The sequence below is a fragment of the Danio aesculapii genome, chromosome 12, assembly GCF_903798145.1.
Source record: "Danio aesculapii chromosome 12, fDanAes4.1, whole genome shotgun sequence".
In the NCBI taxonomy this organism is placed as follows: Eukaryota; Metazoa; Chordata; class Actinopteri; order Cypriniformes; family Danionidae; genus Danio; species Danio aesculapii.
In genome coordinates this window covers 5,385,291-5,403,489 of record NC_079446.1, presented here as the reverse complement: position 1 = coordinate 5,403,489, position 18,199 = coordinate 5,385,291, and the positions used below count along the sequence as shown (strand labels likewise).

The 18,199-nt window shown below is 36.0% G+C and overlaps 1 protein-coding gene and 1 long non-coding RNA gene across 2 annotated transcripts in view; both read left to right on the top strand.

Moving 5' to 3' along the window:
* Positions 1–1,759: 1,759 nt before the first annotated feature.
* Positions 1,760–8,858, top strand: LOC130239006 (uncharacterized). Its single transcript, XR_008838667.1, has 3 exons — positions 1,760–1,876; positions 8,324–8,427; positions 8,601–8,858. It is a non-coding gene; the product is annotated as an uncharacterized LOC130239006 (long non-coding RNA).
* A 4,213-nt stretch (positions 8,859–13,071) lies between these two features.
* Positions 13,072–18,199, top strand: part of brsk1a (BR serine/threonine kinase 1a) — a 38,319-nt gene continuing 33,191 nt past the window's right edge. The window contains exons 1-4 of the mRNA XM_056470151.1: positions 13,072–13,863; positions 13,964–14,058; positions 15,918–16,003; positions 16,120–16,260. Coding sequence (XP_056326126.1) covers positions 13,779–13,863; positions 13,964–14,058; positions 15,918–16,003; positions 16,120–16,260 — 407 coding nt within the window. The 5' untranslated portion in view covers positions 13,072–13,778. The remainder of the gene's footprint in view (positions 13,864–13,963; positions 14,059–15,917; positions 16,004–16,119; positions 16,261–18,199) is intronic.

Genomic DNA, 18,199 nt, shown 5'->3' with positions numbered 1-18,199 from the left:
TCCATTAATTTAACTTAATTGTTTTTACAAATTTAAATGGGTTAAACATGTAACATTTAGCTGTCCCCCTAAAAACTCAAGAATTGTGTTGATCCAGCTCATTTTAAATAAGTAATTTAAACAAGCAACAAATATATTTATTTGAGTGAATCTAACAAAACAAAATGATTAAAACTTTAGCATAAAACTGCCAGTAAAACATTCAAATTAAAAGGGGTCGTATTTGAAAACATTTAACATCTACGTTAAAACGTTGACAAAAATGATTAATTGAATTTACTCAGGCGGTGTGTTTGTGCAGTGCACTGAAAAAAATAATTCAAAGATGATTCCTTGGATTTACTAAATTGTTTTACGTTAAGTGGTTGTAAACGATTTATTTGGGTTGAATTTAAACAAACAAATTAAGTTGAATTTTCTTTTTCTTTTATTTGTTTGTTTAAATTCAACACATAAATTGTTTGCAACAGTTTTGCAGACATCATTTTTTTCAGTGTGGGTAGGGCTGTCACCTCACCTCAAGAAGGTCTCTGGTTCGAGCCTCGGCTGGGCCAGTTGGGATTTCTGAGTGGAGTTTTTATGTTCTCCTCATGTTGGCGTGGGTTTCCTCCTGGTGCTCCGGTTTCGCTATAGGTGAATTGGGTAAGCTAAATTGTCCGTAGTGTAACGTTGTGTGTGTGTGAATGAGAGTGTATGGATGTTTCCCAGTGATGGGTTGCAGTTGGAAGGGCATCCGCTGCGTAAAACAAATGCTGGATAAGTTGGCGGTTCATTCCGCTGTGGCGACCCCAGATTAATGAAGGGACTAAGCCAAAAAGAAAATAAATGAATGAATTTACTCATTTTTTTAAAGGTAAGGAGTTACAGATGTCTTCTATAAGCTGAGTTTAAACAACCAAATTAAGTTAAACAATAATAAATTTAGGGGCAACTCGGTAGCGCAGTGGGTAGCACAATCGCAAGAAGGTCGCTGGTTCGAGCCTCGGCTGGACCAATTGGCATTTCTGTGTAGAGTTTGCATGTTCTCCCCATGTTGGTGTGGGTTTCCTCCGGGTGCTCCGGTTTCCCCCACTGTTCAAAGACATGCAGTACAGGTGAATTGGGAAGGCTAAATTGTCCGTAGTGTATGAGTGTGAGTGAGTGTATGGATATTTCCTAGAATTTCCCATGACTTTCCCAGAGATGGGTTGCAGCTGGAAGGGCATCCGCTGCATAAAACATATGCTGAATAAGTTGGCGGTTCATTCCGCTGTGGCGACCCCAGATTAATAAAGTGACTAAGCCGAAAAGATAATGAATGAATTACTATTTTAATTTGTTTGTTTAAATTCAGCCGATATAAATTGTTTGCAACCAGTTACCCTTAAAAAATTTAGTAAATTCAATGAATAATTTTTTTTCAGTGAAACAAACATTCATTGCAACATGCAAGGTTCGAACTGAAACCTTGCAGATATTAAAAACCTGAAAATGTTCAACCATTTGTGATGTTCTGCAGGGTTTCCAAGGTTAATTAAGAAAAAAAAACATGCAGAACATCATAAAAGGTGGAACGGGTTTCACATTTCGTCAACAGACTTTTACACACGGTTTTGAAACTTCTCTGAGGTTTAATTCCAGTGTGGTTAATTTTGCCTGTTCGGGGTCACCTTTACTATTCGTCTTCTGGCCTCTGACACTCCTGCAGGCTGTTTCTGCTCCTCCTTCCCTCCCACACGCTGAAAAGTAACCCTATATATATTAGAGGATCACTGCGTGCTTCCTTACAGATTCTCCTCAGCTCACTACAGCACGAGTCACACACACAGACAGACAGAAAGATGCCAGAAGAAGTTCCTGCTCAGTGCAAACTCCCCAAAGAGGAGCTGGACAAATGGTGAGTCGATGATGCAACATTCAGAAATCAACACTTAATGTTTATCTGTTTTTTTCTTTCTGGAAATGTACATGCTTTAAATAAGGAACTCATCAATACAGATTACAAAACCACTGTGAAGACCCTCATGCTAACAAAATGACAATAAAACAGCAGTATTGTTAAATTATATAACAATTTTGACTAGAGCTCTGTACATATTTTAAAATATATTTGATTTGCTGTGATGCAAAGCTGAATTTAAAGCATCTTACGCCTCCAGAGTCACGTGATCCTTGAGAAATCACTCACATATGATGATTAAACAAGCATTTATTAAATTATCAATGTTGAAAACAGCAGTGCTGCTTGATACTGTACATTGGGGGAAAACACCAAAAAAGCATTTAATAAAATTTGCAGTAAATAATAATAGTAAATACAATAAACACTTAATTCAGCAAGTGTTCATTTAACTCATTCAATGACAGTGCAGACGATTGCAATGTTTGCATATATATATATATATATATATATATATATATATATATATATATATATATATATATATATATATATATATATATATATATGTATATACAGTTGAAGTTAGAATTATTAGCCCCCCTGAAATTTTCGCAACTTGTTTATTTTTTTCCCATTTTCTGTTTAACAGTGAGCAGATTTTTTCAACACATTTCTAAACATAATAGTCTTAATGACTCATTTCTAATAGCTGATTTAAAAAATACAAAAAATTTAAAACTGCTTTTATTCTAGCCAAAATAAAACACATAAGACTTTCTCCAGAAGAAAAAATGTTATCACTGTATGACTTCAACTGTATATATATATATATAGAATTAAATAAATATTCTTTAACTTTTTCAATTATTTTAAACTTTATATTAATAAAATAATTCTTTTTATTATTCTTAATACTTAATACTTAATACTAAATAATTCTTAATTCTTATTATTTAAATAATCCTATTTTTTATAGTAGTTGAAATAAAATATCAGGCAGCAAAACCTGCTTAGTAAAATCCACTGTTATTATTTAAGCATATTTAAAGGTATAGGTCACCCAAAAATGAAAATTGCGTCATCATTTTCTCACCCTTCACTTGGTCAAAACCTTTATGAGTTTCTTTCTCCTGTATAACACCAAGATATTTTGGAAAATAAAGATGTTGAAAACCTGCAATCATTTACTTATTTGTTTTTCCTACTATGGGAGTCAATGGTTACCGGTTTGTAACATTTTTCAAAATATCTTCTTTTGCGTAATGCAGAAAAAAGAAACTCATAAAAGATCAAAACCACTTGAAGGTGAGTACGCTGTAAAACCCAATAAGTTAAGGTAACTCAAACCATTTGAGCAAACCGATTGCAACAAACCATTTAAGTTCAAAAAGCTAATATTTATGAGTACCGTGAACTTAATTTATTTGAGTAAACGGAGCAATTCGAGCACAGTAAAACCCGATAAATGAAGAGAACTCTCAACTGAGTACTGTAAAACTCAGTAAGTTAAGGCAACTCAAACTGTTTGAGGATACCGATTGCTGCAAACTATTTGAGTTAAAACTTAATCTATATGAGTACTGTGAACTTACTCCATTTAAGTTGAAGTAATGAGGTATTTCATCACCTTCAACACTGAGTTCAAAACTCTTTTCAAATGAGTAGAATTAACTTTCAGTAAATTCTGAGTTAACTACACTCATTTCATTTGATGAAGTTGACTGTTGGGTTTTACAGTGTAAATATTGAGCAAATAATGTTTTTGGGGGGGTTAACTATCCCCTTAAGTATACAGGATGGTTTATGAATTCTATCATGTGGCAGGACTGGAGTAATGATGCTGAAAATGTGTATTTGCATGACTAAATTCTATCTGAAATCTATTAGAAAGCGAATACATTTTCAGAACTGTTGTCATATGTCGAATATCACTCATTGACAAGTACTGAAAGTTTCTTTAAAATCAAAGCAAACAAAAATTAGCCAATTTATTCAATTTAATCTAGAAAGCCATTAAACAAAGATAATCTGTGGTATGCAAATGACAATTTCTGAAAGACCAGTTAAATGTGTCTTGGATACCGATGGGACACGAGAGAAGCTTGAGCACATGGTGCGCAGGGTTTGGAAGTGATGATGGAGGTGGAAAATTACACCATGTTAGCCATCATGTTGCTAAGTTAAAGCATGTGTCAGGAGCACATCTCCAGCCCTTTGCAGACACAGCCCACACTTTCTGATTTCAGACGGTTTCCAGCATTGTGGTTTCACACATGAATGATTAACCTCCGCAAATGCTAGTTAACAAAGCAAAGTGCTCTGTTTCTAGGTTAAAAGGTCAGAGGTCAGTGCACTCACACAATGATGCAATATAGTGAACATTTGACGATCTGTTTCTTTACTGATTCAGTCTCTAAAAAATATATGATCAATAAGTCATGACAGCGTATGTTTTATGTTAATTATAGCATATTAAACCAAGCATATTTCTAACTTAATTTTTTTAAGTCAGTTTAAAGTAATGTAAGTTAAACTGACTCAAGGTTAATATGATTCAACTTAAAACTGTAAGGCAACAGTAATTACTTTACAGTGTGTAATTTGCAGGTTTGGAAAGATAATTAGCAAGAAACAGTGTATTTCTTTTTCTTGTGTGTAACATTGATTAAGTAGCTAATTACACATATGAAATAACTACATTTTTAAAACTAGTGTCTTGTCAGTAAACAAGTTACATAGTTTGTGCACAAATACACACGTGTTTTACAGCATTCAGAGCAGTATGTCTCTGTTTGATGCCAAATTTAGAGTGAACTTTAAGTAATGTATATCTGTGCTGTAAAAATAGCAGGGTTTTCAATAGACACACACACTCACGGAGGGTGTGGAGGTGCTCACGGCTCACATTTCAGTGCTGTACCGCAACGTCTGCGTTATTTATGAGGCTAAAGGTGTGTCATGTGCAGATCTACTCTAGAATTAACAATTTACACGTGTGCAAGAGTTACGCATTATTATATTACGTTTATTATTTTTATTATTGGCTCTATCGTAACGCCATCTTGTGGACATGATAAGTACTGCAAACTTATTCAGTGTGCAGCTGGAGTGTACATTCATTTTCCTTCAGCTTAGTCCCTTTAATCATCAGGGGTTGCCACAGCGCCAATTTATCCAGCATTGTTTTACACAGAGGATGTCCTTCCAGCTGCAACCCAGTACTGTGAAACATCCATAGACACACTCATTCACACTATGGCCAATTTAGCTTATTCACTTATAAGGCATGTATTTGGACTGTGGGGGAAACCGGAGCACCCGGAGGAGAACATCCAAACTCCACACAGAAATGCAAACTGGCCAAGCCGGGACTCGAACCAGTGACCCTCTTGCTGTAAGGTGACAGTGCTAAACACTGAGCCAACGTTTCGCACACTGCAGTGTTAACATTTTATTAAAAGTAAAGCCTATAAAAGTAAGCCGTTTAACATATAAAGAATATGTTTTGAAGAATGTTGGAAACCAGTAGCCATTGACAACCATATAGGAAAAAAACAAAGAGACTAGGAAAGTCAATGGTGTCCAGCATTCTTCAAAATACCTTCTCTTGTACAGAAGAAAGAAAAGCAAACTCTAACAAGTCAAGGTTGAGTAGACTAAATGGCAGTCATTTTAGTATCAGATGAACTTTAGATCACTTTAACATCTTAATTAGCATTTCTCAATTAACGTTATGTAACAAATGAACACATGAAAGTGCATTAAAAGGGCACTGTATATATATTTATATTTAGTTTTTGAAAAAGAAAAATAATAAAAATAAAAATAGTAAAATTATAAATTCAGAATATATGTTAAGCATTTAATTTATTGGGTTTTTAAAAAGTTTTAAACAATACTGTATGGAGTTTAATAATGCTTTGAAACATACCACTAACATGCTTAACATTTTAGTGGTGCTAATCAACATCAAACAGAATGTTCTCTTAAAGGGATAGTTCACCCAAAAATATATCTCCAAACCCGTCATCAGTTTCTTCCTCTGTTAAACGCAAAAGGAGATATTCTGAAGAATGTTGGAAACATTGACACATGTGGAAAAAACAAACACTATGGAAGTCGAGCACAGAAGCACAGCAACTGTTTATAGAATATTTTTTAGAATTATTGTATAATAATATTAATCAAAGGAGGTTACATTTGTTCTATAACTGAACACTTAAAGGCATAGTTCATCCAAAAATAAAAAATATTGTCATCAACTGCTCACCCTTCACTTGAACATGCTTCTGTCCTCTGAACACAAAAGAAGACATTTTGAAGAAAGCCAAAAACCACTGACTTCCATAGCATTTGTTTTTCCTACTGGAAGGCAATGGTTACCGGTTTTCAGCTTTCTGCGAAATATCTTCTTTTATATTCAACAGAAAAAAATCTCAGAAAGGTTTGGAAACACTTGAGGGTGTTAATGAGTAAATTTACATCTTTGGGTGAACTATCTGTTTACGAACTGTGTAATAAATAATGAACGCCAATATATGGTATGTATGAACCATCGTGTCAGTTCATTTTCCTTCAGCTTAGTCGCCACAGCCAACTTCTCCAGCATATGTTTTACACAGCAGATGCCCTTCCAGCTGCAACCCAGTACTGGGAAACACCCAGGGATGCAACTACACATTTACTGATGGGTATACAGCAGGGATCACCAAACTTGTTCCTGGAGGGCCGGTGTCCTGCAGATTTTAGCTCCAACCCTAATCAAACACACCTGAACAAGCTAATCAAGGTCTGACTAGGTATACTTGAAACAATCAGGCAGGTGTGTTGAGGCAAGTTGAAGCTAAATCCAGCAGGGACACCGGCCCTCCAGGACCGAGATTGGTGGCCCCTGGTATACAGTGTCAACTTTTGCGCCCCCCCCCCCCCCCCCCCTCGCATCCAATTATATTTTATAACAGGCAAGTGACAGTGCCAAAATATTTCCATCAATACATTAAATTTCCTCATCAACATGCTTCAAACATACATTTCGCAGTTCTGAACACAACTGAAATAGTATGAAGTAGTAAAAGGTATAGTTACATTAAGCATGTTAAGTCGCAAAGAATTACATCTTATCCCACCCCAAATTTCTTCTCAATTTAATTTTCCTCACTAAATGATTAAAGCACCTTGACTTGCCTTGCTTTTGGATTTTTTGTACTACATTTGTCAAAACAAAATGATAGATACGGGAGTCCTAAAGGCCAAAAGAACTTTGCAATTACTTCTCACATGCATACTTTGAGAGGTGTAAGGTCTTTCTTTGCCTGAACAATTGACTGAAACTCCTTTAACACCTCTCACTAAGTGAAATAAAAAAGACTGTAAACTGTTTAGTGTAAAAAACAATCAGGTCGGCGCCAATAGCCTAGTGGTATTGCATGCTGACATATAGCACCGACGTGTTCACGGTGACTCAAGTTTGATTCCCGGCTCAAGGTCCTTTGCTGATCTTTCCCCTCTCTCTGCTCCCAATGATTTCCTGTCTGAAATCTCTACTGTCCTATCATAATAAAGGTGAAAAAAACCCCTAAAAATAATTATAAAACAGAGACAAACTGCCTGAAATGTTCTATTTTAATAAAATGTTATGGGAAAACTTTGTTTGTAGCTAAAAATAAAATAGTTTTGAGCAAAAGAAGTTATTAAAAGGCCTGATGAATCAATATGATACATAATAAATTCATAAAAATGGTATGAAATCTGGGGGAAAATGGGATATGGTATAAAAAATGGGAGAGAGGGGTGGAATGATTTTTTATTTAATAAAATACAACATTATATGCATATAAAATGCTAAATAAATTTTTTTAACACCATTTTTTTTTGTTTTTATTATTTGAAACTTTTAATTTGGATAATTTCAAAAATAGTTTTGCCACAATGGCGCCCCCATGTGTGGCGCCTCTATGCGCAGCATAAACTGCACACCCCCCCTGCACACTGGAAACACCCATACACACATACACTATGGCCAGTTTAGTTTACTCAATTCACCTATACCACATCTTTGGAACACCCGGACTAAACCCAGACCAACACAGGGAGAACATGCAAACTCCACACGGAAATGACAACTGACCCAACCGGGACTCGAACCAGCGACCTTCTTGCTGTGAGGCCACAGTGCTAACCTCTGAGCCACCGCGCTGCCCTATATACAGGTCAAATGTATATTATAGAATTATATATTAAGAGACTATATTATCTTATAAGATGCACATGGTGTTATCGATTATAAATATTAAAAGTCATATATAAAATCTTTACAAAATAAGAAACAGTTTTACAAACATTAGCATGTGTGTTAAAAATGCTAGTAAAATAAATAGATTTATTAGAAAGTGTTTATTCCATGCCTTATCAATGTGATAAAAAACCAATGTGTGTGTTCAGTGTTCAGGGTAAAGGAGCAGAGGCCTGTAAGGAGCTGCTGGAGGCTTTCAACGCCTGTGTGAAGGGAGCCACAGCGGCCTCCTGAGGGGGACATGGATATACATGTATGTACAATTAACACATTGTATTCAATTCTTCTTCAGGATATGCTCACTTTGACTTTTATACTCCTTGAAATGCATCTGCAGTGTAATGTAGAGAAGGTTTCATTACAGAAGCGTCTGGATGAGGGCATTGATTCGTCCATTCTGATTTTCTTCTGCTATTTTTATCGCAGGTCCTTCCTCTCTGGTCCTCCAGTGTCCTTGCATTCCCTCACTCTGCACTGGACTGAACCATTCGAAGGACAGTGAAAGGGGTGCAGGAGCTGGAAAGCAGTGGAATTTATTTATTTAGATCCTGAAAAGTCTTGTCTCATGTCGTCTGTGTTATTTGTAACTGTGTTGTTGTTGTTGTTTCTGAATTCAGATTTGATGCTGTAAAAAGCACAATGTATTTCATCTGATTTTGAATAAATTATTATCGTTGTTTACCATTTATTTTACATTAGTCCATCAGATTTAAAGTAGCACTGTCAAACGATTAACCACAATTAATCACATACAAGTTGAAGGTTTGTTTTTACACAATATATACACGCATACTGTGTATGTTTATGTATAGATACACACACACACATACTGTACATACAATACAAAAATATACAAAAGACATATGTTAAGATATATATTTAATTTCTATATATAATTTGTATTATCTGGGATGGCATAGTGGCTCAGAAATTAGCACTGTCGCCTAACAACAAGAATGTTGCTGGTTCGAGTCCCGGCTGCCAGTTTTCTGTGTGGAGTTTGCATGCTCTCCCTGTGTTGGCGTGGGTTTCCTCTGGTTTCTCCCACAGTCTAAAGACATGCGCTATAGGTGAGTTGAATAAACTAAATTGGGCGTAGTGTATGAATATGCAACACAATCTCACCGCAATTCGCAACTTTTTGATTTAGTGGCTAATTCGTATGAATTCGTAAGATCTAATTCATACAATTTTGTACGATTTATCCCCCAATGACGGTTGGGTTTAGGGGTGGGGTTAGGTGCCACGCCTCCTTTTTAAAATTGTACAATTTCGTATGACTGAACTCATACGAATTAGCCACTAAACTAACAAAACGTAAAATACGTATGTTTTCTCGTGAGATCAGGCTGCAATGCGTGTGTGAATGTGAAAGTGTATGAGTGTTTCCTAGTACTGGGTTGCGGCCGGAAGGGCATCTGCTGCGTAAAACATATGCTGGAATAGTTGGTGGTTCATTCCGCTGTGGTGACCTCTGAAATAGAGACTAAGCTGAAGGAAAATGATTGAATGAATGTATTATATCTAAATATTGACTAATTATAACTATTATTTTATACAATATACTGATGCATAGTTATACCAAAAAATACACTATGCACAAATATATTTAGTAAATATGAATTTTTATTTTGGAAGTGATGAATCGCGATTAATCGTTTGACAGAACTAGTTTGAATACATCAATCACATTCACAACTAATACTTAACTGTGCTGACTACAGCCACAAGTCCATGATGATGAATTTATACAGTGATTCACTGTAAAAAAGCAATCAATACAATTTACAGTAAAAAAATAGCAGCTGTGGTTTCCAGAATTTTTGGTAGAAACTGTAAAAGAAATGCCAACTAAAGTATTATTTAATTAATTCATAGTGTTTAACACCATTACTAAGATCTACACATCATGCCATTTTACTCAGATAAAAACACAACCATAATTTACACAATCCTCATAGAGTTGAAGTCAGAACTATTAGCCCCCCTGTTTATTTTTTTCCTCAATTTTTAAAAGAGAGCAGATTTTTTCAGCACATTTCTAAACATAATAGTTTTATAACTCATTTCTAATAACTGATTAATTTTATCATGATGACAGTAAATAATATTTGACTAGATATTTTTCAAGACACTTCTATACAGCTTAAAGTGACATTAAAAGGCTTAACTAGGCTAATTAGGTTAACTAGGCTGGTTAGGGTAATTAGGCAAGTAAGTTGTATAACGATTATTTACCACACAGAAATGCCAACTGACCCATTCGAGGCTCGAACCAGAGACTTTCTTGCGGTGAGGTGACAGTGTTATATATTTAACAAAAACAATGGTTCCGACATTTTTCCTGTTTTGTATTTTTAATTATAGCTTCCGAGAATGCAAAAAGAGTCACATATTGATAAATAATATTATGATAGCTGTTTTTATATTAAGTTATGGTTAAATTTTCTCTTGTTACAGTTATGAAATAGTTTAACATCGAGCAGGAAATGTTTATGGGCCAATGACATGACCACATTGAAATGGTTTATATAAAGCACTTAGTGTCATTCACAACTACTAAACATCATGTATTTACAGTATTGTCAGGGCGTAGCAGACGGGGGGGATACGCCCCCCTCACTTTTAGAGACCATTTTACAGACCACTTAGAAACTGGTGACTAATAATTATACAAACGCATGATCTCATACAGCCCCCCCCCCCCCCACCCCCCCTCCCCCACACTTTTAAAATGTCCGCTCCGCCCCTGAGTATTGTATATTGTTACTGTAAAATATACAGTAATTTCTCAGTACAGTCAATACAGTAACATACCGCATTACTCTTCTACAGTAAAATACAGTTCATATTACAGTTCAGTTTGTAAGTAACTTACTATAAATTAATTACAGCTAAAATACTGTATTTACATGTACAGCACCATTAAACTAGCTGTATATATTTGTATATATTTACAGTATTGTATATCTTTTCAGTAAAATATACAGTCATTTTCACAATGCAACTTTAAAGTACAGTAACATACTGTATGTAAAGTATACAGTAACTGTTCTGTAGTAAAATTCAGTTCATATTACAGTAAAATACTGTGTAATTTACAAAAAGCATTACACAATCAGTGTATGTAAATCAGTTTACTCAACTATGATGATTTCCAATGCGGTGAAATCCGAAAATGTTAAAAAACGGTCAGTGGAAATCACTGCCTTTCTTTCTTTATCCTTTATTTTTCATAAGTCCATCAGATTTAAACATATCAATTGCATTCATATTTAAAACTCTACATAGCTGTGCTGACTACATACATGACTTGATGATAATGAACGCAGTGATTGATTTGGCTTTAATTACAGTGGTCTGCTTGATATCTTATGCCAAGTTGTTGTGTTTTTTGTAGTGAGGCAGACTGTAGACACAGTAACAGACTGTCAGCACCTTCTGCAGATTATGCAGTTGACAAAAGCGCTGTCATATTTTTCATCACATATTAATTAGCTGTGCATACACACATGCACACACAAATTTTTTTTTTGTTTTGATGGTACTGGCAGATATAGGACATTCATGATGGATACGTATTGAATGGGGTTTATGTTTGAGAGTTGTAACAGAAAACTGTAAGAACAAGACACAAATTAATATTTTAATATTCATTCATTCATTCATTCCTTCCTTTTCCTTCGGCTTAGTCCCTTTATTAATGAACTGCCAACTTATCCAGCATGTGTTTTATGCAGCGATGCCCTTCCAGCCACAACCCAGCACTGGGAAAAACCCATACCCTCTTGCATTCACACCCACACACTACAGCCAATTTGGTTTGTTCAATTCACCTATACCACATCTCTTTGGACTGTGGGGGAAACCGGAGCACCCGGAGGAAACCCACGCCAACGCAGGGAGAACATGCAAACTCAATACAGAAACGCCCGCCGATACTCAAACCAGCGACCTTCTTGCTGTGAATATTTTAATATTTAATTTGATAATTATTAAGAGTGATTTTTTTATTTTTTAGTTATTTAAATATATTAAATTATTATTAACTTTTAAATGAACTATCTGAAATAAAACGAGTATGAGTTTTTATTTAATATGTCTTTCTTTAAAATAATATTTTATTTATTTCAGTGAATAAAAAACATGGGTTTTAGTTTTATTGATTTAAACGACATTCAAATAAACAGAAACAAAATATAAACAAAAACATTCAAATAAATTGCGATCCAAAAATTCCAAACTATTATGTGCATTGAAATTTTGACAGAAGGAAATGCTAAATCTCCCACAAAACAAACAAACAAACAAACAAATAAATAAATAAATAAATAAATAAATAAAATGTAGAAAAATATGTCTGGAGTGTGAGAATAAAAAAAATAATGATTGTCTTCATTTTTTAGGTTGAATCAAATTAACCGTATGAGTAATTTTAACTTAAAATATTTCTAATAATTTTGACCTTTATTCATTCATTCATTCATTTTCTTTTAGGCTCAGTCCCTTCATTAATCTCAGGTCGCCACAGCGGAATGAACCGCCTAATATTGACCTTGTATTGACTAATAATATTGTCCATAAAATGTTGGGGTTTTTCTTATTTAAAACTGCTTTTATTCTAGCTGAAATAAAACTAATTAGACTTTCTCCAGAAGAAAAAATATTATAGGAAATACTGTAAAAAAATTCCTTGCTCTGTTAAATTGGGAATTTTTTTTTTTAAATCACATGAGGGCGAATAATTTTGACTTCAACTGTATACTCGTTCAGTGCCACCGAGTATGCTGGTGTATCACCATCTGACGGCATGGCGGTGGCGAGAGGTGCAGTGATGAGGAGGGAGGGCTGATGATGATGATGAGGAGAAGCAGGAGGAGGGTGTGGAACCCGGATGCTGATGCGAGAGGAACCACAACGGAGAAGAAAATAACGCTTTACAACGCAGAAATAACTACCAAGACGCGCAAGACCCCAGCGAGCACTGCGCAGCCTGTAAATCACCACCAAAACCCCCCTGTCAGATCTGCGTCCGGCGGATGCGGGACCGGCGGGAGAGGACGCGGGGAAAGACGGATGAGGATGCGGCGCTGCGTGCGGAAGGATGGAGCTCAGCATCAGCAGCAGCAGCAGCAGCAGATGAAGCAGACCTGGATGATAGCAGAGCATCTCCTCACACTGACACACAAGCGGATATGAAGCGGAAATTTTCTTACCTGTTTGTTTAATATATTAAGATTGTGTCAGTTTTACCTGTGATCCAGGCCTGAAGGCGTACGCGTGTGCGTTCACTTATAAACACTAGTTAGGAGGAGTTTGTCATGACATTATGGTAGATGCATCTAGAAACACCGCGTCCTGCACAGTGCCTGTGTGCTGAATGAAAAGTCTGACCGATTGAGAAGAGCGACTGCTATTAATGTCTTTCCTGTCATCTGAAAGACAAAACGGGCCCGTATGACAGCTTTTAGGGAACCCCGAGCTCAACATGGATATATTTCCGGGTTATTGCAGACCCTTGAGAGATTATTTTATTAAAACTTACCTCAGAATCGGCGGGCTGTGGTGATATTGCAGGCTGTAGCGCGTTTAGCAGGAGTCAGGATGTCTAAGGAACTGTCAGTGACCCAGGCAGCTCAGTATGTGGGGCCGTATCGGCTGGAAAAGACTCTTGGGAAAGGCCAGACAGGTAAGGAGATGCGGTTTATGCGTTTAACTTCATGCAATAGTCTGTTTTAAAAGCATTTATCGCTGATCAATTGCCTTGTGAATGTCTGCGGTGTCTGTAGGTCTGGTGAAGCTCGGGATTCACTGCATCACTGGCCAAAAAGTAGCCATCAAAATAGTCAACAGAGAAAAACTCTCAGAATCTGTGTTGATGAAGGTAAATACTGAATAATAAGCTTCAAGTTGTCACAGTTGATAAGTATTGAAATTAGCATTCAAAATTTGATTAGCTTTTAAAAGTATTATGTTTCTCCTGTGATGGTAAAACAGCTTTAATGCATGATAACATATTCCCAGGGGTGTAGCAAGCGGAGGGGACGGGGGCATATGTCCCCCTAACTTTTAGAGCCAGACCATTTAGAAACAAGTATTTGGATCTCATTCAGCTGTCCCCCTCACTTTTAAAATGTCCACTACGCCCCTGCATATTCCTATATGTTATATTAAAAATATATACGTCATATGCTTTTCTTTGACATGTTAAAGATTTAATTGTTCATTTTAATTGATTAAATGTTTATAAAAAGATTAAATGTGTGTACACACACACACATATATATATATATATATATATATATATATATATATATATATATATATATATATATACAGATAAAGTCAGAATTATTAGCTCCCCTTTAAAATTTTTCTTTTTTAAATATTTCCCAAATGATGTTTACCAGAGCAAGGACATTTTCACAGCATGTCTGATAATATTTTTTTCTACTGGTGAAAGTCTTATTTGTTTTATTTCGGCTAGAATAAAAGCAGTTTTTAATTTTATAAAAACCATTTTAAGGTCTCTCCACTAAACAGAAATTGGGGCAAAATAATTCTGACTTCAACTGTATATATATATATATATATATATATATATATATATATATATATATATATATATATATATATATATATATATAGCTTTTTTTATTTTTTATTTTTTTGTCAACTAAAAAAATTGTTAAATATATAAAGTTGAAGTCAAAATTATTATCCCACTTTTGAAATTTTAATTATTTTTTTTTAATTATTTCCAAGGTTTTATTTGGAAGAGAGTTTTTTTTTTTTTTGCAAAATATTTTTAAACAAAAGATTTAGTAACAAAATTTTAATGACTAATATATTAGCCAAACTGACTAATTTATAAATAATAAGCAACATAGGCTCATTCTGAAAACGTAGCCCTATATACGTTTCTGGAGATCACGAATTATGTAGCCGGAGATGCGTATGGCTGCATTTCATCTTTAAAACGAACTCTACGGGGTGGTATGATGCTTCTCCTTTTCTTGCTAACCAGCTGACCGCTTACCTGCATGTGGACGGCTTTTCCGCTGTTACCAGTTTGTCTGGTAGCGCGACATGTACGTTGGTGGACTTGAGATGCAGAGTGGAGTTGACCACGGTGATGGGGTTCGAGTGAAGAACGGTTCCAGATAGCAGGGAAGACAAAAACAGAAGCCGAAAAATAAAATAAACAAGTAAATAACAGGGTGAGAATGTGGTAAAATCTGAAAACATGGTCAAAATTAAGGGGCTTTTCTTTTTCTGGATTGCTTTTCCAGAAACACTGCGGTTGGATTTAGGGAAGTTGGTGGGAGGGTCAACCATTGCTTTTCAAAATACTATTGGTTGGGTTTAGGGAATGGGGAGGGTCGGTCGATTTGTCAGTCAGTCAGTGAGTTAGTCAACAGCGGCCTCTGGTGGATTTATGTGAGAGGAGCAGGTGTGAATGGCACTCGTGAGAGATATTTGAGATCTCAAAAGCCTACACAGCGGCCTCTGGCAGATTCACTAAATCAAAAACTGCAAAAAAACATAGCTCCTGGGACGTATTTTGCTCTCTCCAGAAATGTATATAGGGGTACGTAATCAGAATAAGCCTGGGTTGATAATAATATTAATAATTTTGCCTTCAGCTGTATGTATATTTGTTTTTTTAAATCATGTAATATTATAGCATTTATATTTAAAAGCAAGTGATTTCTATGAAACTTTTTTTTCTCATCCAACCAGGTGGAGAGAGAAATTGCCATTTTAAAACTGATCGAACATCCACATGTTTTGAAACTCCACGACGTTTATGAGAATAACAAATACCTGTGAGTTGTAACACATGCACAAACAGGCTTAATTAAAGACACACCGTCCTGCCTGCTTTTCACTAGTCTGTTCTTGGAATGTTAATGCATAGCCTGACACTGCTGTGTTGATGCAGATATCTGGTGCTGGAGCATGTTTCTGGAGGAGAGCTGTTCGATTATTTGGTGAAGAAGGGCAGACTGACGCCTAAAGAGGCGCGGAAGTTCTTCAGACAAATCATATCGGCGTTGGACTTTTGCCACAGTCACTCCATATGGTGAGACACAAATCTGCATATCACACAAATCTGAAGTAAACCAATAAATATAACAAATATTACATAACAAGCTTCTGAGGTCAAAAGGTCATTTGATATATTGTTTTTGTTTTATTTCATAAGAAGCCCTCACATTGCATATGATTAAGTGTGTGTATGCTAAAAAAAAACGTACATTGACTGCAAATATTATTAAAGTTGATTATTTTTCTGTTGTTTATTAAACACGATTTATACATGTTAAACCAGTATGATTTTTATATGTTCTATATAATTTTTGATTCCCTAAAAAACTGGACTTTCATATGTACAAACTACATCGTTTATGCTTGTTAAATTACAGTTTTTCTCTGTCGCTTTGGTCCATTTCTCAGATCAGAATTGAAATTCTTTCAATCTTTGAATCTAATAATGAATCTTCACATCACTGTGTCACTTGTGCACATCAGAAAAGCAGTTTCCATTCCTTTGAACAAGTTGGAAATGCTTGCGTACATCCATGCAAATGATTATGTGCAGTTCTCTGATGTTTCCTACATTATCAATTGTTAATCATTGATTGATATCGATTGATATTAATGTTAATCAAAATGTATTATTTTGGTCTCTATTGAACAGTCTCACCCCTCACACCATTTAATCCTTTGTTCATGGCATAAGTCTTTACATGCAAAATAGCTGAATTTCAAGAGTTCACACTTGCATGCTGTGACGGGAGAGAGCCCTAAGCTCAAGGGATCCTCGGGCCCAGGGCTCTCCCCTGAGCTCAGGTTGATCTCAAACTCCTCCTCTGCTGAGGCCAAGGCAAATTTCCTGAGAGTAAGACATTAGAAAAAAGATTTAGGTCTATTATTTTATCTATAATATAGAGCACATTTGAATGGTGGGAGGAAACCGGGGAACCCGGGGGAAACCTACGCGGAGAGAACATGCAAACTCCGCAGAGAAATACCAGATGGCCCAGCGAGGACCTAACGCCATTGGTATTCTTGCTGTGAGGCAACAGTGCTAGTCACTGGGCCACCGTGCCACCCATTCTGGTTAAAATTGGAAGAAGGGGAAGAGGGGGGTTTCTTTCAACGAAGATAGCTGTAGATGTAAATGAGGATATATATATATAGTGACTTGGGATCCTTTGATTGGAGGATCATGATTAGCTAATGTGTGCCAGCTGGGTCAATCATGAGCACGGGCTCCTCTCGAAATTAGTTTCAAGAGTTCCCACTTAGATATGCTTGGCGTATAAAGCAGGTTTGGCATGCTGTCCCGGGAGAGAACCCTGAGCTCGGAGCTATTTGAGCCCAGGGCTCCCGCCTGGTCGATAAGCATATCAGGAGATCCGAGATCAGGTAGGTCTCGAGAGCTCCCCCTTTAGAAAAGGGAGGAAAAGGAGGAGATGGGGTGGAAGGGGGGATTCTTCCAAACGAAGATAGAGCAGTAGGGAGAAAATAATCCATTTATAGTAAACTAGGATCACTCTGATTGGATTGTTACTGATTACAGAGGAGTGGCCAGACGTGCTCAATCATATCACGTGCTCCTCTCGAAATTAGTTTATGAAACTTCACTTAAAATTAAACTTCATAAGTTGTCATAATATTTTGTGCATATTTCTAAGCATTTCCATGAGACTTTTTGTTCTACATGTGTCTAGAACTGGTAAATTTCTCACAGGTTAATCTTGGCTTTTTCTAATAAAGGTGTATCTGAAAGGAGATTGCCCTATGTTTACATTTGTTTTGTTTTTTATTTGTGTTATGCAGTGCTGTCTTTTCCTTTCTGTAACACAATGACAAGATCTTACAGTACAAACAGCAAAAAAAATTAGCCATAGTTTACATCAGAACAGCCCTACGGAGTAAGTAATTTGACTGTCGTATCCATAGACAATGACAGCAGGACTTGTCATTCCGATGACACTGACACATTCACTGACAGA